Below are 23,695 nucleotides of genomic sequence, written 5' to 3'. Positions count from 1 at the left end.
TTCTTTCATATTTGATCTCCATGATATTATTAGAAGGACTATCAGTGTTACAGCTAGATATTTAATCTGACTGTAGCCTACTGGATATTGCGATATGATTATGAGGGGTGTGAAGTAATCTCTGTTGGCAACATGTAAGAATCACAACATCAGCAGAACTTCTCTCTTCCTAGATTTTTGGGAAAGTCTTGAAGCTGGTGAAGTAATCGCTGAGTCATTGGTATTGACCAACAACCCCATCAACCCTCACAGATACACTGTGGTCATTTTGTGCCATGTGGCACTAAAAATCTTACTCATTTCCCCTTTAATGATTCTTTCATTTAAGGTTGCAAATTGTACACTTTTATTTTGAAAGCAAAATCACTTTACTTCTTGTGTTACTGTGGCTAACTCTGATGCAGTTTGAGGCTTCTGACTAAAGCAGAAGTCCGAGGCGAACAGGCGCTTCTGCACACAGCATCCTGCTGCATGACGACTGACAGTAACCTTCTGCTTTTTGGACTGTTGCACTTTTTATAACTTTATCTGGAGCATCAGCTGAAAGCCTGACATGTAAAGGCATCCTCACAAAAGGAACAATAGTAATTCTACAATAAATTTCAGACACTATGCAAAATGCCACAGCAAAACTATAAACTATTTATAATATCCTATTGGGGAGCTACCATAACATCATAAAAATACCATAACAAATGCTAAGTGCCACAGACACTGTATAAGTCACTACAGTAATATTATAGGAATATTCTAGGGATTGTTCGCAATGTAAATGTTTCATTCACTTTCTTATGGTTGGTCTGACAATGGCTTCGGCTGCTTGTCAAGAAGCTGTAGATTCACCTACTGAAAGAGTATTAAAGTGTGTTAAAATAAAGAGCAAACACAAATGGTGGAGAGCTATAACAGTTGAAGAATCAGATCCTCTATGCTGAAGTGTTTGGTCATGATAACCAATGACAAACGTTGTGCTAAAACTCCCCCTAGTGGTCAAAAAGCAACATCACAGTATAACGCTACTAAATAAGCGTGTGTGTGTGTGTGTGTGTGTGTGTGTGTGTGTGTGTGTGTGTGTGTGTGTGTATTACTGTGGTTTATCACTTTAAACTAAGCTAAAATTGAAAAACTGTTGCAAACAGTTGCAAACTGCAATTTCAGTTCACTGCAAACTAAACTAGTGTGTGTGTGTGCACATGCACGTATGCAATCGTTCATTTTGAATGCAGAAAGAAGAATGAGGAAGTTTGTTTGTTTGTTTGTTTTTTGGCTCAATTCCATATCCACCAACATAAACACACTCTGACCAAGCCCAAACTTTATTGTATTTTAATTCTTACTGTGAGACCTTCCCATTAAATTGACCCAGATTTGTCAAAGTTTTTATTTACTGCAGCAATGTCTTTTTCCCCCATCTCAATGTGACATTTTATTTACACTCTGCTGTTTGTATTGCACTTGTATTTTATATCCCTCGCACACTGTTTGCGCATGTTCTGTTGTTCTACAAAAAAAAAAAAAGGAAGGAGATATGAGAGCGGGCGAAAATGAAGGAAGAGAGATGGAGATAGAGAGAGAGCGAGTGAGCGAGGGAGGGAGGGGAGGGAGGGGAGGGGAGGGGAGGGAGGGAGGGAGGTGTGTAACAACTTCCTGTAACTGCATGTTGAGTTGTGTCTCTGTACTTTCCTCTCTGCCTCTGAAGCTGTCAGAGTGAAGAACCCAGACGGAGCAGAGCTGAGCTGAGCTGAGCGGAGCGGAGCAGGATGCAGGCTATCAAATGTGTGGTCGTGGGAGATGGGTACGCTTTTACTTCACCTTACCTTACCTTTTACCACCTCGGCTGCCTTTCCAGCGCTACTTATTGAATCATCAGGTGTTATGCTGCTCGATGCAGCTGATGGATGAGGGAGATCTATATTTGATCGTGGCCTGTGTTCCAGCCAGCAGAACTTTGGCTAATCATTGGGTAATCGACCTTGGGTGATCATTTAAAACACCTTGGGCAGTCTGTGGTATGGTTGTGTGATACAGCATCAACTCAACGACTTACTCTCTATGTAAATCAGTGGGAGAGCATGATCTATAAAGTGTAACATGCAGATGTTAGGTGTCTGTGTGACAGTGTTGATCCAGCAGTGGAGTGAGAGCGCTCGATGTGCTGAGCAGGCCACAACATGCAGGGAAATGCTGTCATGCAACAGGCAGAGTGCAGACTACCTACTGTAGATTAATACCCAGGAAACGCTATATAGAACAGAATAGAAACATGAAAACACATGAAAACTCACACTTTTGTTGAAGTTGAAGCTGGTCATTATTGGTTCCTTTAAAGGCCGGTGGATGGATTTATAGTTCTACTATTTCCTGGTGTGATTTTTAAAATCGACCAAATGTGGTTCATACAGAAAGTAGGTCATTTTCAAATTTTCAAAAATCAAAACATTTCCAAACCATCCATTATGTGACTGCTGCTCGGTCTTTGGAGTGTTAAAGAGTTACAGAGTTATGAGTCTGGGCTTTTCTTCTTCACTTCTTCCGTAAACGACAAGTGGAGAGAGAGAGAGGCTCCGCTTATTAACAGAACACAAGGAGACAATGCTATCTATGTAAAGAAACTCTGCAACTACATTGTTTATGTGTGTGCATGTGTGTGTGTGTGTGTGTGTGTGTGTGGTGTGTTTGTGTGCCTGTCTCTGTGTGACCAAACCAGTTTGAGCACAGTTGTCTAATAGACAGAGTGATATAAAGCGTTCATTACCAAGAGGAACTTGGCCTCAGGTAGTGGGGAAGTCACTGTCAGTTCTCAGTCACTGTGTACATAAGCCACCATGCTGCTGATATATGGTCGGCCATATATCAGTAGAGTCAGCCTGCTGAGCAGTAAACAGACCTGGGCTCTCTGGATGGATGGATGGATTAATGTTTAGTTTAGTTTATAGTCTATTAAAAAACAACAACACGTCACACTTACAACACTTACACAAATCATATTTAGTATATTATTTAGTACTATGACACAAAAACTCAAAAACGTATTTCTATTGTGATCCTCAGTCTTAAAAACGATGGATGGATTAATGTCTAGTTTAATTTATTGGATATTAAAAATATCACGTTAAGCACTTACACAAATCTCTATTTTTTCAAGGAAGACGCAATTAATTACCTTAATTAAGTCCTATTGTGAACCTCAGTCTAAAATCCAATGGATGGATGCACTGCAAAAAATGACAAGCTGTCCAGTGATTTTAACTTGTTTCCAGACTTATCAAGCTAATTTTGTGATATTTTCAGCCAAATTATCTCACTGCACTGGCAGATAATCTTGCTGGTTCCAACTTTCACTTGATTCATGCCAATATGACTTCTTTCAAGAAATCATCATAAAACAATTAGGAAAATTCTGAAACCCGAAACCTTCTCCAAGACTATTTCACTTTTACTAAGTAACTATCCTGAAACAAGTTACATTCTCCTGAAAAAAAAGCCAAATTTGTTGAAACCGGTCAAATTATCTGCCAGTGCAGTAAGATGATTTCACTAAAAATATTCTAAAATAGGCTTGATAAGTCTGGATACAAGATAAAATAACTCAATACCTTTGTCAGTTTTTGCAGTGTGGATGTTAAGTTTAACACTTAAAAACGTAAATGCATTTCAAAATGATCCAGGATGACACAAAATATCAAAAACCTTATTTTTGTTGCAGGCCTTGGTTTAAAAAAAAAAAAAACAATCGATGGATGAATGGGTGGATGAACAGATGGACTGATAGGTGGATGGATGGCTGTTTAGTTTAAATTCTTGGACATTAAAAAGACAATTGTTAAACACATTAACAAGTCTCAAAGTCATGAAGGACGACAAAAAAGGTCCAAAATGTCTTTCCATAGTGATCCTCAGTCTTAGAAACAAAGAAGAGATGGATGGATGGATGGATGGATGGATGGATGAGGACATTATTTATCAGTGATTCAAGGTTTCTGGTGCCATAATATGCATTGAAGTTGGCATAAAACGTTATATACAATCAGTATAAAATACATCTGCAGTAAAATCAGTACCAGTAGTGAATAAGTGAATGGGATAACCTGATCAATTTTGTCTAATAACGTCAAATGATATTCAGCAGTGAGTTTTAAATTCATGTCAGCAGTAGGTGTCACGTCTCTCAAATGATGGACGGCCCATTTTGGACTGAATCCATTTCAAGTATGTTGCTGAGGTGGTTTGATCACAACAATGAGGCCTAAAGGGAAGAGGAGAAAGAGTGGGAAACAGAGAGAGAGAGAGGGAGGGAAACAGAGAGAGAACAAGGGAGAGAAATACATAGAGGAGGGAAAAGAAAGAGGAAGACAGACAAAGAATGAGAGGCAGAACGAGGAAGAAGAATAAAGACTAAGAGAGAGAGAGAGAGAGTGAGAGGGAGAGAGAGATAAATGAATCCCCTTTGAAGAGATTGCCAAGCTAAAACCAGATGATGTAGGACAGTGGCAGCAGGGGACAGAGAAGAAGTTGATGGAAAACCAGATTAAGACCAAAGCAGAGAGAGCGAGAGAGAGAGAGAGAGAGAGAGAGAGAGAGAGAGAGAGAGAGAGAGAGAGAGAGAGAGAGCGAGATCAGAGGCAGATGTCTGTTTTTCATGATCGCCCAGTTTCGCTGTTTCCTGTTTTCAACACCAACTGATAGTTTTGAAACAGATCAGTTCCTGGTATGCCATTTTGACTCGCGTACACACACACACACACACACACACACACTCACACACACGCCTCTCCTCATAGCACTACCGTGTTGTTTGGTGGCTGGGCTGGCCTTAAAATGGAAGTTTCAGTAATGAGTACCTATCTTTTACACTCCAGATGGGTTCTTAATGTGGTTCCCTTCTATTATTGTCATCATTCATATGAATCCTATGTACATACACACACACACACACTCACACACACACACACACACACACACACACACGCATGAACAATACAGTTGCAGAGTTTCTTTTCAAAGATAGTATTAACATGCCAGCACAGACACGGCCGTCTGTTTCATCACGTTCTCAGTTTGAGGAAACAGGTGAAGTTCGAACTCTTCTCTCTGTAAATGACACGCCAACTTCCCGCACACCATGTGATCTCCGCTCGTTGCCATGGTGACACGCGGCTCCGCAACCATTGTCGACGTCACTTCCAGTCGTGTTACCTCACACTTTGCAACATTCAGTCGTTGCCAATTTTGTAATTCCTCTCTCTTCCTTTCTTTCTTTCTTTCTTTCTTTCTTTCTTTCTTTCTTTCTTCTGTTGTGAGATGTTTCATTTAAGCAAGTCAATTATTTTCTTCTTTCTCTTGCTCTTTCTCTCTTTCACTCATGCTCTTTCTCTCTTTCTCTTGCACTCTTTCTTTGTTTTGCACTTTTTCCCTTGCACTTTATTTCTGTTTCTTTGTTTGTTTGTTTCTTTCTTTCTTTCTTTCTTTCTTTCAGGCTTTCTCTCTTTCACTCATGCTCTTTCTCTCTTTCTCTTGCACTCTTTCTTTGTTTTGCACTTTTTCCCTTGCACTTTATTTCTGTTTGTTTGTTTCTTTCTTTCTTTCTTTCTTTCTTTCTTTCTTTCTTTCTTTCTTTCTTTCTTTCTTTCTTTTTGGCCGCCCCTTCTCAATTTACCTCAAAATTATGATTACCATTAAAGGAGCACAGTCACCAAGTGCAGCTTGCATTAGCTTGTTTCTATATCTAAAGTAATGAAAGTGCATGGTGTCGTGCTAGAGATGATCAGCTAGCTCCATTCCGTTATGTTCCAGAACTTTGTTGTCAGGATTTCCATAACAAAATCAGAACTGGTGCCATATCTTCAGTAAGGCGGTGACACACAGCAGCAACCTTTTGAGCAACCTGATGGGCAACAGTTCAACAAAACCTGATGTCGAAACACATATATTGTATATTGTACATATTGTATATTATGATACATGTGGTGACTGCACTCTCCTTATTCTGTCCTCCTGCCTCTCTCTCTCTCTCTCTCTCTCTCTCTTTCATTGCCCCCCTCCCCATCCATCTTTCTCTCTCTTCTTATTGCCTGGAACAATATTTTCATCTTGTCATGTTCTGTGTGTGTTTTTTCCTGTGTGTTTTAGAGCTGTGGGGAAAACTTGTCTTCTCATCAGCTACACAACCAATGCCTTCCCTGGGGAGTACATTCCTACTGTGTGAGTATCACACACACACACACACACACACACACACACACACACACACACACACACACACACACACACATCCCTGTACTTCATGAGGACCATCCATTGACTACATTCAGTCCCTGTCCCCTAACCCTAACATTAACCCTCACCACTACATGCCTAGCCTTAACTTTTACCCTAACCTAAACCTAATCCTAATTTTAACCTTAACCCTAAAACCAAGTCCTAACCCTAAAACTCTCTCTTGAAGAAGTGAGGATCCGGCTAAAATGACCTCACTTTGCAAAAATGTCTTCACTCTGAAGGTTTAAAACTCAAATTGGTTCACAAAAATAGAAGTACAGGAACACACACACAAGCTCATAAAGTGCATGAATGCCTAAACGTAACTTACACAATAACTCACACACTCACACACACACACAAACAAATGCATGTATACAAACTCATACATACTCACGCATACAGACAAATCTATACACACACTTAACACACAGATACACACACGTCTGTGGTACTAACCGTTCAAATCCTGGCAGGGAAAATCTCAGTAGAGAAAGTAAATGAGAAACAGTCTCCCCTTCCTCAGCAGTTATTGTTGCAGTGCCCCTGAGCAAGGCATCGAACCCCCAGCTGCTCCCTGGCCAACAGTAGAAGACTGTGGCTCTACTGGGAAGCTTCCAGGTGTGAATATGTGTAAATGCATGAATGTGAAGCAGGGTGTTCCAGAAAAAGAGTATAATATGTGTTCATTTAACTTGCATATGTAAAGTAAAAAAAGAGATTTGTTACCATCCATACTAAAAATGCATGCACTGATGGTGCTGTAGGGCTGTTTGGATGAAGCCATCCACCAAATGTTGTTAGGTTACGTTGTATATGGGAAGTTGAGGGAAACACAATACAAAGCTGTCAGATAGACTGTACTGTTTCAGTTCAACCACATGGGTGCAGCGCTGCTTAACATATTATGATCTCAACAGTGTCTTTCTGCAGTGGCTGTCATTCTTTTCCATCGACTCCATGGTGCAAATGAAAGCACATGCACACCTTACAGACTAAGCTTGCTATGGGCCAGAAAAACTAAATTCAGTTTTTATGACATTTGCGTTAATTATTCTACTAAATGATAATATTGCTCTTCTCACACTCTCTTTAATATGCTTCCTTTTCCTTAATTTCTCTGAGACCTCAAGCCCCCCCCCCCTTGAGATCTCCTTAGGGCCCCGACCACAGGTTGGGAAACACTGTCTCACTGGACGATGCCACACTTCATAATATCATACTTCAGTAGATCACTGATGTTTTCCTATGAGGCAGCACCATGGCCTCACTACAGCATTTATAAATTAAATGATTGATTGCTTAAATAATGGATTAAATAAATGATTGACTGAGTGACTGATTGATTGTTGATTTACTGTGTTCCCCATAGATTTGACAACTACTCAGCTAATGTGATGGTGGACAGCAAGCCAGTCAACCTGGGCCTCTGGGATACAGCCGGACAGGAAGACTACGACAGGCTCCGCCCACTGTCCTACCCACAGACGGTATGCACACACACACACACACACACACACACACACACACACACTGTCCGCTCATTAAAAACTGCACTATCCACTTTCTTTCTCTCCGTGAGAATAACACTCGTTGGATGATATCGACTCAAACCCAGGAGGCTTGACATGCCACCTAACTGCCTGATCCATACAGACTGACTGAGCTACCTCCCATTAAATGAAGAGACAGGGAGAGAAATGAAAGGCAGGAGAGATAATTGAGAAAGCTGCTTAGTGTGTGAAGACCATGTGACTAATGTCTGAGAGAGGAAAAATCCAAGTAATAATCTCTAGACATAAACCTCACATGATTGCATTCTAGCTCATTTATATTTAGTTTCATTGCACAGTGATGAACAGCAAAGGTTAGGCAGAAACATAATAGGAAAAAAGACAAATCTGTGCAGGTGAGATAAACGACATAAAAACAGGAGGTGCTTATAAAAACATACATACAAATGCAATCTAATATTTGAAAAATATATAATATAATCTGCCAGCTAACCTCCCCTCATTTTCTATCTTTCCTTCTCCACCTTTTCTCTTTCTCGCCCCCCGCTCCTCCATCTATCCAGGATGTATTCCTCATCTGTTTCTCCCTGGTGAGCCCAGCATCCTATGAGAACGTCAGAGCTAAGGTGAGTCTCCTCTCTGTGTGATACATTACTGACTGGTCCTCTTAATAAGTCCCCAGTTAATAAGTCACCTGAATTATTAGTCACCCAGCCAGTTAGTCACCTGAATGACTAGTTGCCCATTTAATAAGTCACCTGAATGACTAGTTGCCCATTTAATAAGTCACCTGAATGACTAGTTACCCAGTTAATAAGTCACTTGAGTGATTAGTCATCTGGTTCATATGTTACCCAAATGACTAGTCGCCCAGGTAAAAAGGCACCTAAGTGATTAGTTACCCAGCCAGTTAGTCACCTGAATGACTAGTCACCCAGTTGATATGTTTATTAGTTGTTGTTTTTTTTTTACTTTATTTAATCATGTTTAGACTGACAATGACAAAGGTTTTAAATAAGCAATGTGTAACAATGTATATTAACAATGAACAATCAACGAACAATCAATTCACCCACTTGACAAGTCAACTGAAATATCTGACATCTGCAGAAAATGAACAAAAGTATTACACATTGAAGCATGAAGGAGTGACATTTGTTCTAATTAAATTGATACACTTGATACACAAAAAGGTAAAACTATGTTTGAACTTTCTGTTTGAACCCAACACATCCATTCGGGAAAAAAGGGGATAACAATGCTTTTGATATTTCTCTATAGGCACGAGGTGAATCGAAAATATGATCAGTTTGATTCCCATTTCATGCTTTAATAATTATACTGAGTGGAGTTGTTGATACTGGTAACCATATGGCGATGGTGATGGCTGATTGTGCTGCTGCCAGTGGGAGGGTTGATTGTGCTGAAATGCCTCAACATTTCCTCTGCTACCACACTTGGTTAGTTCAATCAAAGACTGCTTGATATTTTGATTGTTTTTGCAATCATGTGTGTGTGTGTGTGGGTGTGTGGTAGTGGGTGTCAGTGTTTGTATGCAAAACAGCCTGAGTGCGTGCATGAGCGTGATTATGTGTCTTCTATGATATTCCTCAACACTATCTATCTTTAGTCTGACCTGTGAAGAACGAAGGAGAGGAAAAAAAGTTGCATCACCTCACCATCACTGCGGTTCATGATAGAGCGAGTTATTTCTTATGTCTTATATCTCTTCAAACATCTCTAATATATAACATAGCATGTATATTGCATGTAATATATACTGTATGAGGGGCGTTCGGGTTCATCTTCTCGCTTCTGCCCGTACATTTTGATGTCAACACACGCATTGTACAGATTCCTATTGGGATCATCATTTCTTTCCCCTGTATTATTGCTATAATATTGCTCAGTCAGAGGGAGGGGGGTAACTGGCAGCCAAAACCTTTTCATACCTTTTTCCTGGCCTAGCTGTGGACAGGAATATTTGTTCTTGTTTGTTTATGGCAACAAGGACACTCAACCAGAGGATACCAACAGAGTATGGCCAGCAGCCGCTGACACACATGCTGTAGAGACATCCGAACCTCACATACATGTAATAAGACTGCAGGACGGACAGTACACAGTACAGTATATACATATACAGTCAAAAGTTTGGACACACCTGTTTTTCATTATCTTAAAGCCATTTTGATCTAAAGGCTTCTGCTTAAATTCTTGACATGTTTCTTAGACAAATATAAATAGTGAAGTTGATCCTATGTATGATTTTCTTTCCAAAGCCTTTGCCTTTCCATCAAGGCAAAGGGCGGCTACTTTAAAGAATCTAAAATATAAGATAGTTTTGATTTGTTTAACACTTTTTTGGTCACTGCATAATTCCATTTGTGTTATTTCACAGTTTTGATGTCTTTACTATTATGAAATGAAAATGTGAAAAATAGTAAAAATAAAGAAAAGTGGCATCCATCCTTACAAAAATTATTGCTGGCTCGACAGCAAAACTTTTTAGACTTTAGCTTACAAAAAGTAACATTTTATATGATATAATCTGTTATATCATCAGTTTTTGAGGTATTGGACAAGAACATCATAAACTCTGTATTTTTCTTTTTCATTTGGACATATGGTGTTTTGAGTTGAAACCCTTCAAATATAGCCCTCTCATCTGAAGTGCTCTATCTCTCTTGGCAACTTCACATATTCTCCATTTGGCTTGCCTCCAGCATTAGGATGAGGCTAGGAGGAGCACTAAAACACGATCAGAGCCTCCGTTCTGCAGGGCTTTCAGATCTGACCTCCCTCAGAAAACACTCACTCCTCTTCAACCCAAACGCATGCAAATAACATGCAAGTCCCCCTCTGCCCACACTTCACCTATATAACTAAAGAAAGAAGAAAGGACAAGAAAACAACAACACAAATCTTGATTAGATTCATCTGAGCATGATGTTCAGAGCTGCTTTGCTCTTCTTTTGTGAATCCCTTATAGAGTCGCCATAGTAACAGGGAAGTGGAGTGGTAAATGTGGTTTCTGCTGGATTAGTCGGTGTGGAGGGAAATGAAAAAGGAAGACAGCGACAGGGTGATGATGAGGTGACAACAGGAAATCTATTGGGTGAAGCTTTGATGGAGGGGATAATTTTAGACCGAGGAACAAAGCTGTTTTTGGTTCAAGTGGCAAAATGTACATTTTGGAAGAATAAGAAAAATAATAAGAATTCGAACAAGAAACAGAATGAGAGTAAGAGTAAGACTTAGATTGAGAATGAGAGTAACATCGAGAACAAAAACAGGAGTAAGAGTGAAATTGAGAGAGAGAAAGTGAGACAGTAAAGAGCAAAAATAGGAGAAACAACAACAATAAGAAACTATATTTGTAAAGCACCTTCCATACAACAAATTGCATGCTTCAGCTGTAAGATTAATCCAAGGCTGGCACCCTTGCACCCTAAAGCCCCTTTATTACTGAAGTGCTCTCTGAACTAGTTTTAGATTCTAGGATGGAAATCCCTCTGCCTTGCTGTCTGCGTCTTGCAGCAATGATCGCAGCCATTCTGAATGGACAAACTCAAAGTTGCAAACTAAAGGTGTAAAGTTTTACGCCACCTTCCAAAGGATTTTATAAGCACTATCATTTGGGGCAGTTGGTGTTGCAAAGTGTTAGTGAGTTGGATGCAATCTCAATTTTCATGGCCTGACCCACAAGTAACTGTTACCTGCATGTGGGTGAAATAATGAGATTTACATATAATTTGTATGTCCATCTGTATGAAATAATGAGATTTACATATAATTTGTATGTCCATCTGTATGAAATAATGAGATTTACATATAATTTGTATGTCCATCTGTATGAAATAATGAGATTTACATATAATTTGTATGTCCATCCGTATGCCCATGACAGGCGCAAAGTGGATAAATTTTTTGACCAACACTATTAGACACACTTTCCACTCGTAGTGCACAGTTAGTGAATAGCATGACCTTATGATTGGGTCATTTTGCAAACTTTGCATGAATCTGGACCTGTTTTTAGACTCTTTCTGAAAAGTGAGGATAGCAGCTGGCTTCAAACAAATCCGTCCTCTCCTTTCACCGTCTTTCCATCATCACATTGAGAAAGCTCACTTTTCCTGCGCAGCGGTAAATACCCATTGACAGCGTGACACAAGAGCAGCAAAATATCAGGCAAGTCAACAGCAAGTCGATGCGTAATGACACAATGGGCCACAGATTGGCCTGCAATCTGTTCACTCAGTGTCCATCCACCCGAATCAGACTGTATTCACACCACGCCACACCACAAGACTCGCAATCAACTAAAGATCATGTACTGAAAAGGCGGTGTGAGTGTGTGTGAGTGTGTGTGTGTGTGTGTGTGCATGAAAGAGGGGGGTTTAATGGGAGAGGGATCAATCAATCAGTCCTCATATCAGCAGGACCGGAAATTGCCTTCTGTTTTCAGCTTGCTGATGGAAGAAAAAGAGAATCACATATCTGAAAGAGTTCAGTTTTTCAGGAAAGAAAAATGTAATCCTTATTTTCTCAGTGATAGTGGGGATTCAACAGGTTTCAAGGGCCCAGCAGTCATGAAACTCCCTCAACTCATACATAAACATGACCATGTAAACTTTCAAACTCACGTAACAAAAGGAAAACTTTTTAACTTTGTTTTGACAGCAGCAAAAAGAGTAAGTGCTCTCTGTGTGGCTCCCCATCAATCTAGCTAGCCAACTAGCTAGCTTGTTACCAGTAGGTTGCTGGGTTCAATGCCCCAGAACGTGCTGCGAATTCAAAAGCACGCTGTGAATTGAGAAAACACATGCATCAACCTGACAACACATGCAGTACATTTTAGAAACGCGCTGCAAAGTCACAGACATGATGCAAATTCAGTAAACACATGCACCAATCTGAGATGTTGTCCACCACCAAGAAAGAGCTAGATTGGCGGCCACTCCGCCGACTTAGGAGACAGGAAGAGAATAACATTTTCCTCCCATTGATTGAATCCACCATGCTTAATCTCCTCTTATCCACCATCTCTGTTAATGTTGTTTGGAGCATGTGGTTGCATCGCAGCTGTGACTTTGCAGTGCGTTTCTAAAATGTAGCGCATGTGTTTACAGATTGGTGCATTTTCTGAATTTGCATCACGTCTGTGACTTTGCAGCACATTTCTAAAATGTAGTGCATGTGTTGTCAGGTTGATGCATGTGTTTTCTCAATTCACAGCGTGTTTTTGATTTCGCAGCACGCTGGGGTCTTTTGGCCACCGTACAGAACAGCTTGAAAATCTAGGGGAATCTGTGCAAAATCTGGGGAACATAAATGAGTAATGCTCCCCCCTCCTTCAACAACTACTGTCAATGTGCCCTTGAGCAAAGCACTTAACCCCTAACTATTCCAGTGTAGCTGCTCAGTGGCCCAAAGCAGAAGACTGTGGTTGTACTGGTCAGGTGTGAATGTGTCATGTGAAGCAGGGCCCTGCTGTAAAGAGCATACCATGTTCAGGAAACCTTCGCTGATTGAATTAAGTTTTAAAAATACCTGGATACATTTCTGATGTCTGTGAGCAAGACAGGACATCAGAGTTAAGGTTAAAGTTACATTTCTTTTTCATAGTCCTGCAGAGACAGAGAGAAAGCTATATATTTAGAGAGAGAGAGAGACTCAAGGAATCCATGACTTTAAACTACATGGTGCTTTAAGATGAGGTGATAGGTATATTTGGTAAGAAATTAAAAAATAAGAATTAATCTAGGGCCTCACAGCGAGATTGACAGCACTCTGAATTACCAGGTAATACCCATAATACCCAGGTAATACCCAAACGTCCACTGGCTGGCAGTGCTATGCAGGTTCGATTTGCAAGTCAAACGGCTAAAACTCCTGTCATCGGCTTCTTGGTGCTATCAGAATCTATCCGCTGTGTTTGATTCATTTAGCAGATAGCATCTCTCATATCCTCACTGAGCCGGGAAAAGAGATGGAGAGAGAGAGGGAGGAGAAAGAGAGAGAGAGTGGGGAGGACAGAAGAAGCAAAAGAGGAAAGTGAATTGGGAGAGCGATAGAGCAAGAGTGAGGAGTTTAAAGAGGAAAGGGGAGATAGGAGGTGAGAAGAGACAGCAAGCGAGAGAGATTGGGGTACGATTTTGGTTCATGGTTAAATAAGAAAACGCTTTTGCTGAAAATGAAAACTTGCTGGGATTGAAACCTGGGTCGCTGGAGTTGACAGCCACACCCAGACTTTCTACCGCATCAAACTACTGCCTGTTTCTAGACATGTCTGCTCCACATCATCCTTTCATGGTGTGAAAACGTATTCCTCTCATTGTTCGTGTTATTCACATTTTAAGTCATCATGTTCATCTCACGAAATTTCATGAAAGCAAGCTGATTTGTTCCCTCTACTCTCCCATCCACCTTCTGTCTACCTCCTGTCTCTCCTCTTGTCCTCCTTCACCCCCTCTCCTTCTCTCTCACCCACACATTCTCTCTCTCTTTCTTTCTGCCTCCATCACCCCTGTCTCTCTTTCCTGCTTGATCCCTCGACACCCCGTCCCTTTTCGTTCCCCTGACCCTCCCTTCCCCTCCGGCAGTGGTACCCGGAGGTGCGCCACCACTGCCCCTCCACGCCCATCATCCTGGTGGGCACCAAGCTGGACTTGCGGGACGAGAAGGAGACCATTGAGAAGCTGAAGGAGAAGAAGCTGGCGCCCATCACCTACCCTCAGGGCCTGGCTCTGGCTAAGGAGATAGGTCAGTCGCGCCCATGGGGTTCCCTCAGGTCTTGCATGACAGTAGTTTGTTACCTATTTGGCCTCCAAAAACCTACTAATGACTAGGGTTAGACCGATACTCCAGCTTGCCAATATATTGAGCCAATATTGAAATTTTATTAATATCAGATCGTGCAACTCTGATATGATGGAAGTTCATCCCTGACTACACACAACCTTAGAAAGGATGTGTCATTTTTAACATACATGTATGTTAATGATAGTTTTAACACAACGTGTTGTTAATAACATCTTGTGTTGAAAAGTGATAACACAGATGTGTTAAAAATGACAAATCCTTTGTAAGAGTGAAGCTACAAGAAAAGTCTGTAAAACCTATTAAAAATTCCATTTATGAATTTAATTGTTCAGTTATGTCGTTGAAAATTAATTCTTCATTTAAAGGTAGTAATGTGCACGTGTCACAGTTTCCCCAACAATTGAATAGGTGGGGTGCCAATCCATTAGTATGGGTTTCAGTGGAGAGTTTTAGTGTCCCGTGGTTTAAAAGCTGTTTCAGAGGCTTTTCCACCTTGCCAAGGAAACACTGAATCCTTGTAAGTCTTTGAATTGTTCGGGTAAAAACAAATAGTCAAACTGAAAGATGTTGAATATCAGCATGAAATATTGGCTATCAGTAGCTTCATTCCAAAAATATCAGTATAGGTATCAGTTTAAAAAAAACAACAACACATAGGAGTCAAGCTTTATTCACATCCAGCCACTGCAAACATACATGAGTGGTGAACTTTGACCTCATATGATCCCTGTTTTGCTTGATTTATTATTTAAAATCTGTCATTATTTCACAAGAAAAAAGACATTTACCATAATGATTTAAAAATGACAATACATCTTTACAACCCCCCAAAATCATCAAGTACGGGAACTAGAGCTGAACAATTAATTGTAAAAAAAAAAATTAAAACACAATATGAACTGCTGCGATTTGGAAAGGTGTTTTAGAGCTGCAGGTAATCTTTGGTCCATGAATCAAGTGGTGAAAACCTTTCATCATACTCAAACTAAATCCTGGGTAAAAACACTGACATGTATTTTTTTTAACAAAATTACTCTCCTTTAAACAATTTTAAAGTTCTAAAGTTCTCGCGTGCTTCCATGTTGATCTGTGTGTGTGTGTGTGTGTCTTCGCGTGTGTGTATGTGTAGACGCAGTGAAGTACCTGGAGTGCTCGGCTTTGACCCAGCGTGGCCTAAAGACTGTGTTTGATGAGGCCATCCGGGCCGTCCTCTGCCCCCAGCCCACCAAAGTGAAGAAGAAGCCGTGCTCGCTGCTGTAAACGGTAAGACTACTGCATGGAAAGACAGAGGGAGGGAGGGTGGAAGAGAGGGAGAGAAGTAGGGAACAACTGAAGGAAGAAAGGAACAAGCGAGAGGAGGAGGTGGAGGGAGTCAGTGGACAGAGATATAGGTAATGAGAAAAAAGTGAGATTTAGACCAACCTGGACAAGGAAAAGTGGGTACACCAAAAAAGTAAATCACAACTCTTTATCACAAAATAACTCCTGGAATGCACTGACCAACACAGATTGATGAATTGATTTATGAACTCCTAGTCCATCAGTCACCCTGCTGCACAAGTACCGCTCTACGTGACACTTGGATCTCTTGGCAATACCGAGGGGGAGAGAGAGAGAGAGAAAGAGACGGAAGCAAAGAGAAAGAGAAAGAAGACACAAGGAGCAGAGAGAAAAATAGAGATAAATACAGTGACACAGACAGAGACAGCGTGAGACAAAGAGACAGGTTGAAACAGATGCGTTGAAAGTATTCCGGGAGATGAAGCCAAATTCTCTCACAAGATCTCCTTAATCTCTTTGTAAACTGATTTTCACTCATGTCACATTTGATATGCGAGAAACGTTCCTACCACAGGGACTGGGTAATTATTTTCAAACCTCAAGGGCAGATTCCAATTTGCCAGGAGGAGGAGAGAGACAAATGGCAGTCAATGAGGTAGAAAATATAACAATAATTTGACAGACAAAGATCCAACCCTTCTCTCCGCAGGAGATACATTAGCAACCTCGATACACAAAGACCAAAGAAAAATAGAGCTAATTTAGAGTTCCTGACTTTTGCAAATTACCATCATAATTGTGGTGTTGAACGCATCCCGCTGGGACTGCAGTAGGCCAAGGTAAGGAGAGAATAAGAAGGGAGGGAAAGGGAATTTATTTTACGAAACTGTGGAATGATGAGTCATTTGTCCTCTGAGACAAAGAATCAATTTAGTTTATGTTGAAGCAGAAATTAAATTAAGTTTCTGGGTGATGGAAAAAAAAACAACGTATACTCCGTCTCTATCCTCCCACATGCATTGTCATTTCAACCTGTGTGTGTCTGGTGACGAAGATGTTCTAGTTTCATATTGTCTCTATTGTCTCGTATTTCTCCCAGGACCAGTGAGGAGAGAGAGTGAGAGACGGTCTGCTGACCCTGGGTTAAAAGAAGAAGATTTGAAAGTTCTGTTATGTCTCTAATGGAAAACTACAACCGACACTGCCTTAGTTATACTATTATTAATAATAATAATAATAATAGCAATAGTTAAAACTTTTGCAATTAGAATAAAACAATAGCAAACCTTTTTGTACAGCGCATTTTGAAACAGAATAAAGTGCTTTAGAGACAATTAAAGCTGCACTAGGCAAGATTTTTATGTAAAAATACACCCAACTTATCAGCCCAAATCACAAAGTGGGCTGCAACTGGCTGTCCCATCTGCCCTAATTAAGACGCCATGGATTCACACCATTTGCTCAGATGAAATTCGGGAGTTGGGTGCTTTATGTGCACCGCCTATAGGAAGTGAACAGCGGCGTGCTGGCCTTATCCTAACTGCCAACTTCCTGTAAGTCATACTACCTCTTACTGCCAACGGGGTCGGCAACGTGCAAAGTTGCCTAGTGCAGCTTCAAATAATGATAATAATTTTTATTAATGAGAGCAAACGTAGTGTTACGATCAGACACTGGAAAATGTGGAGGTTAGCATTCAGTCAGGTAGTATTGGTAGGTAGTATAGGTAGTGCATATTGTGTTACGATTGTGTTTTTGAGAGGAACGAACAATAAGCATGCATAATGGAAAATGGAGGGATAATGTAATTGTTCTCAGAGCGGGGAGCTGAACAAGATTATATTACAGTGAAATGTATTAAAAAAAAATGTATTGTTTCTTGTGATATTAAAATTAAATATTTGGTTATAGTGAAAAGCATGATCTGCAGAGAAAATGTTATTTCTCCAGAGTGGAGGTGTCAAGTTCAGCTTCAAGAATCGATCATCCTTACTCTAATCTGTCTTGCAGCAAGAGATACAAGACACACGATAATCATTTCAGCTCTGGCCCAGAGTGGCGTACAATGGGTGAGCAGGTGGGTGTTCGGTGTCTTGCTCAAGGACATTTCGGCTGGACGCACGGCTGTCGATGGACACACATATAGGCTGTTGTGAGGAACAAACTTTGACTTTTCAGTTACTGGATGGCCTCTCCAGCCTCTGGGCAACCCTGCCACTTCTGTACATAATGCCAGTCAACAAATTAAAGACGCATACTTAAGAGCAGTAAAATGACCGGGGAAGTCGGGGCACATGGTGGAGGGTCTATCTACTGTAAGTTGACATTGATGTACCATTTTTCGGGTTCATCTGATTCCATTTGTACCATCTGTCACAAGCATCATTAGAAACTGTGGTAGAGCCCCTGTGATCGTCTGTCTCAGTTTTCCTAGAGGGCATGACAGCAGGACACAGTGATATCAATCTGACTTATTAATTTGTGCTGATTAACAATGGATTAATGGTGTAAATTGGGGAGAGTCTATACGGTCAAAATCATCTCTCACACCAGTGAGAAAGATGGCTAATTATTGTTTGAGTGTGTGTGTGTGTGTGTGTGTGTGTGTGTGTGTGTGTGTGTGTGTGTGTGTGTGTGCATGCATTTGGGGTTTCTGGTGGGTAGGGGTACAAATGGTCCTGTATAGCTCAAAGGGTAGGCACTAACACTGCCAGGGTTACAAGTCACAATGAAATGAAAAAAGTTAGAAAAAAATATATTTTCTTGTATTTGTATTACAGTCCCATTACTTTTACTTCCTGGAAAATTACATATTTTTACTGGTTAGTTCACATAAACATAACAGATTTTTAAACAATTGCCCCCTCCGTGCCTCCCATAATATAAAACCTGAAACTTTCACAGTGACACATGAGTGGCAACATGGTACAGCGGTGCATTTGTGGGTGCTCACCCCCGAAAACCTTGTTTCCTGTCCCAGTCACTGGGACAGCAAATTTTACCGACTACACCAAATATGCGACGGGCTTCAGTGCTTTTCTCTTTCCATTTTTGTAATGGTCCAACCCACCCACTCAAACAGTCATTCACCGTGTCATGTCCCACCCCAAACATCCTGTTTCAACCTGAAATACATTGAATTATGGAAGCAAGACACCATCAAAATGCCATCTCCTTGTGACTTTAAAAGCTCAATTCCACTGCATAGCTAAATGGGTAAAACAAAGCAGTAATACTGCCAGGGTCATGGATTCAATTCCCACTTGGGCCACCCATGCTAAAACATTTTGGGTGAAACCATCTGCTAAATGGCTTTTGTTAAACTTATGTATGTGGTCATGGTCTACAAAGCCACATGGAGCATTGACCCAGTAAGGAAGACATCACCGGCTTTGATGGCCAGCCAGGATGGTGCATGAAATTCGTAATTTACACTTGAATGGTAATGGTGGTCGCAGAGCTGCACATGGTGTCTGCAGTCGCAAGCGGCTACAGAGAGGATCTGCAGACCTGCAGTTGCCGCGGAGACATGGATTGTCTTGTCAGAGTGAGGCGGGATTTCCGGTGAAAACACTTCCTCACGTTCCTTCGGCTACTATATACAGCTCATCCAAGTTGGACCAATTTGAAGAGAGGTTAGTGTACGGTGACCAGACGTCCCGGTTTGTCCGGGATTGTCCTGGTTTCAAGATGGGTGTCCCGAGTCCCGACAAATATCTGTAAAACACTAAAATGTCCCGGTTTTCAACATTCACTACCAAATTGTCCTGGTTTTCACCACAATTAGAATAATAATAATAGTATTATACTTGTTTTCAGCGCTTACATAGACGTTTATCATGTTCTGTCCCGCTCATTATTACCTAACCCAATCAAAAAACATAAACAATGCACCACGCATCTGAATTCAACACTGATTTGTCTGTATGTGTGTCAGTCAATCAATGTGTCGTTGTCAAGGCTGTTGCTAACCTATGACGCTTGTGGCTCTGTCTGACAGAGTCTGTCAGTATGCTAACGGTTAGCTGTCGTGCCGAAGAGAAAGTCGCTCTTTTCTAAAGACCTCCAGAAGACCTTACTCTTTTCTTTGTGAAGTAGCCGGCAACGAAAATGCTGCATTCTGCACACACTGCAAGAGTACATTTTCGGTCGCGCACGGTGGAAATGCTGACATAAAAGATCATATTAAGACAGCCAAACATAAGCGGTGGCTACAAGCTAGTACTAGCACCGTTGCGACCTACTTCAGCGGGGCAAACGCCGATGACAGTGATCTGAAACTGGCAGCTCAGGAGGGGACCTTTGCCTACCATCTGGTGAAACACAACCAGAGCTGAAAGGTATAATGTTTTGGTGGATTTTTGGAGACAAAACATCATTTTTCGTTTGCTGAGGCGCTGTCCATGGTGTTGAAAGGTGCAGTCATTAGGTGTGCTAAGCGCTGAAATAATTGTCTCCCATCCTGATGAGAACGCCTATGGTGCGTGCATAAGCCCATACATGTGCGCATGCATGAGCGTGCGGTACACTTAAGGGTCCCGGTTTGGAGGTTTGAAAATGTGGTCACCCTAGGTTAGCAAGCAAGCTCACACAATTACAAAAGAATGTAACCATGAATTCCTGGCAAGACATTTCCAAAATTCTGCAATCCAGATACTGAAGAACTCGCCAGAAAGTACAAAAACCATAGGGACAGATTTGTTAAAATTCAAAAAAGCTAGCTAAACAAAAGCAGTACATGGTCTGCTGCGCACCTATGTGCAATCACTAAAAACTAGACATAGATAATTAACTTGTTTACAATCTACACAGAGAGAATAATTTTGTCCATAAACTAATTAACTTAACAAACTACACTCAGAGAACTTATTTGTGTACAAATTACACACAGAGCACTAACTTGTCTCTAAACAACACACACAATCAGCTTGTGTACAAACTAAAAACTAAAGAATTTTATAAAAGCATAGGTGTGAATCAATGGGATTTCCTGTGCATCTGAGTAGAAATTATCCTGCTAAAATCAATTTCTCTTTACTGCCGCACCAAAGCCTCTTCTGAGGCTTAGCAATTTGTCTACCAGCAGCCAGTGAATGAGGGATCTGGCCTGCAGCAGTGAGGCACACAGCCTTTTCAGCCCAGATTGCCATTGACTTAATGATCACAGAGAACTAGGGCCTGACAACCCAGATCAGGATCAATGGGGAGTCTCTCCACTTAACAAGGCTTCAATGTGTTCTACTATTGGAGTATTTTCACAAACTGGATTTCCAAAGTGCTTTACAGAAAACAAAGGACACAAAAACAGATTTAAAGTGAGTAGACAAGGAACGAGGAAGACACTGACAGGACTGCAAATGTGATCACTGTGTTGCTCTCTGGCACTCAGGCACAGACAAGGAAGGACTGATTTCAGATTTTGAAGTTACTCTACATTGTGTGATGGACTGAATTTGATTAAAAAAAAAAAATCATTAATCAATACGCATGAACAAATTAGCCTGTTTGAGGATTGGAATTAAATTAAAAATGTCTGAGGGTGAATAATCTGTTGATGTTATTTATTAATAAAGTATAGCCTACTTTTAGACTTACTTTGAATGTACAAAATATTTGGACCACCTTCCTAATAGTGAGTTGTAGTTGTACCTCCTTTTTTCTTAATCCATGCCTCATTGTCTCAAGGCTTGGAAACCCTAAATTAATTATGTATAAGCTTATTTGAGCCATTTATTCTGGGCTATGGTATGGTAGCAAGACAGAAGCCACTTCCAGCAAAAACGAGCATCCAATTTTATCTTGATTATGCAAGAATACACAATCAATCTTCTAAAATCATGTGGGGAAACCAAGGTACAACTTTTGGTGTTTTTTATTTTTAATTTATTTAGTTAGACAACTTCATAGAACAAAAGACAAGGACAAAAGACAAAAACATAAAGGATAATATAGTATTATGGAGAAAAAAAAAAGAAACCAAGGCAAATACCTGATTTATAGTTTGTAAAATATATTTAGTATAATAGTAATAGTACTAATGAAGATTTGTCGTTGCACTTCTTCTTTTGTCATTTACCAATTATCAGTATGAGTGTCCTTAGCCTTTATACCTTTAGAAATAGGCTGAATACAAGTGCATTAGAGTTACATGGAGTACAAAGAATACAGCTGTAACCACATATGGAAATATACAAAATCACTGGGAAATGATTTTGATTTATCTATGCAAATAGCTCAGTTGTTGCACAATGTATCCACCTTTTGCCAAGATGCAATCATAACATGGATACAATTTATATTTCTGTTTTCCACCTGAGTCATCAACAGATATCCTCCAGAAATTATTATGGCTTAATGTCAATATTGTTATAGGTGTAGAAACACTCTTGAACTATTGTAATTATTGTCAAGCACATTGATTTTCAAAATAACATTGCTGATGCACATGGGAATATACTCAGTTATATCATGTTTACAAAAATAAATTGTGTATATATGTACGTCTAGACATAAATACACACAGTTAAAAGCAATATACAGTAAAGTTACTATTTGGTCACACAAACCTCTTTGCCAAACTGCCTCAGGTTCGTGTCCCATCAACATCACCAGAACTCCTTAAAGATCATCTTCCAAGTCCAAACTGCTCGCTTTAACAAAAGTGAAATTTTCTCTTTTTAAAGGACAATATACAGTCAAAAGCATATTGGGACTCCTTGCATGCCATTACATATCAATGGATATTAGACGAAGGATGAATTCTTGGGGACTCTTCAGTATAGTGTGGAATACATGGTTGACTATATAGATGCAGTTTCATATAAAGAGTTGTGGGACCAAAGAATATCTTGACAGGGCTTTTGGACTGCTGACCTGAAGCAGTTGTTTCCATGTGTTTTGTATGAATAAATAATGACTCAGATTAAATGTACTTGACGTTAATTTATCTCAGACGTTGAGTTAATGTCATCCAGGGCTTGGCACTACAGTGTTTGATAAGAACTTACTCCACAAAGTCCCATTCATTCAGAACAGTACAAAACCTCAAGTCCAATGTCCTATCTAACAATTTCAATATTTCTGCTCACTATTTGCTTAAATTTCTTTCAAATCACTCGGCTCCATTCAAATGAACTTCTACTCCCCATGACAAGCAGTCCATTCAGCCTTCAACACCCTCTAACTTTCAGAGAATATTTGGTAAAAAGTAAAGTATAAACATTTCAGTGTTCACTTTGCTTGATCACCATGTTGATATTGTTCTCTGTTTCCAGGTAAAATGTTTTCAGAACTTTTTTTTTTTTAATGTGAAATTGACGTTAAATTAACGTTAAACTCCAGACTTCTTTCCACAGTGTTTAAAGCACGTTATGCACTTATGCAATATAGTCATTTACCAAGTCTCCTATAGACAGCCATCAGTGACTTCTGAACACATGCTGCTCTATTCTAACAGAACAATTTTGAGGGAAGTGGCAGAAAATATTGATAGCTACTCAGGTACGATCAAGGAAATGCTAGTAAACTATGAAACAGGTGAATTGTATTTTTTAAAGGTAATGTCCATTCTATCAGTATCTTAGCAAGGACAACAAGAGACTGAGGGAGTCAGGATCAGGGAGACAGCAGAGAGCAGCCAGACCAACCAAACCCCAAATCCAGACAGGACACCCATGGCTTCACTAGAGCCAATGTCATATCGCAATGTGTTTTTGTAACCGTAATGACTAATCTATGCTGACCAAAATTATAAATTATTAATAAAGATGCCCTCCTAAGATGGGGTGGTGGTGGCAGGTAAACGTTACTACTGT

The 23,695-nt window shown here is 40.3% G+C and overlaps 1 protein-coding gene across 2 annotated transcripts; it reads left to right on the top strand.

The window, feature by feature from the left end:
* Window positions 1-1,655: 1,655 nt before the first annotated feature.
* Window positions 1,656-17,798, top strand: LOC139918220 (ras-related C3 botulinum toxin substrate 2). Of its 2 annotated transcripts, none has more exons than XM_071907521.2 (7): window positions 1,656-1,795; window positions 6,130-6,201; window positions 7,631-7,748; window positions 8,336-8,398; window positions 14,381-14,540; window positions 15,730-15,863; window positions 16,981-17,798. In XM_071907521.2, exons 1-6 carry the CDS (start codon window positions 1,761-1,763, stop codon window positions 15,858-15,860), a joined length of 579 nt encoding a protein of 192 aa, XP_071763622.1. In that variant the 5' UTR covers window positions 1,656-1,760; the 3' UTR covers window positions 15,861-15,863; window positions 16,981-17,798. The 2 variants fall into 2 exon arrangements, with proteins under 2 accessions (XP_071763622.1, XP_078147299.1); XM_078291173.1 differs by lacking the exon at window positions 16,981-17,798 and adding an exon at window positions 15,535-15,544 and having other exon boundaries at window positions 15,736-15,838.
* The last annotated feature ends 5,897 nt before the right edge of the window (window positions 17,799-23,695 follow it).

This window comes from Centroberyx gerrardi, chromosome 3 (assembly GCF_048128805.1).
Source record: "Centroberyx gerrardi isolate f3 chromosome 3, fCenGer3.hap1.cur.20231027, whole genome shotgun sequence".
NCBI classification, from domain to species: Eukaryota; Metazoa; Chordata; class Actinopteri; order Beryciformes; family Berycidae; genus Centroberyx; species Centroberyx gerrardi.
This window is presented reverse-complemented; position numbering and strand designations above follow the sequence as displayed.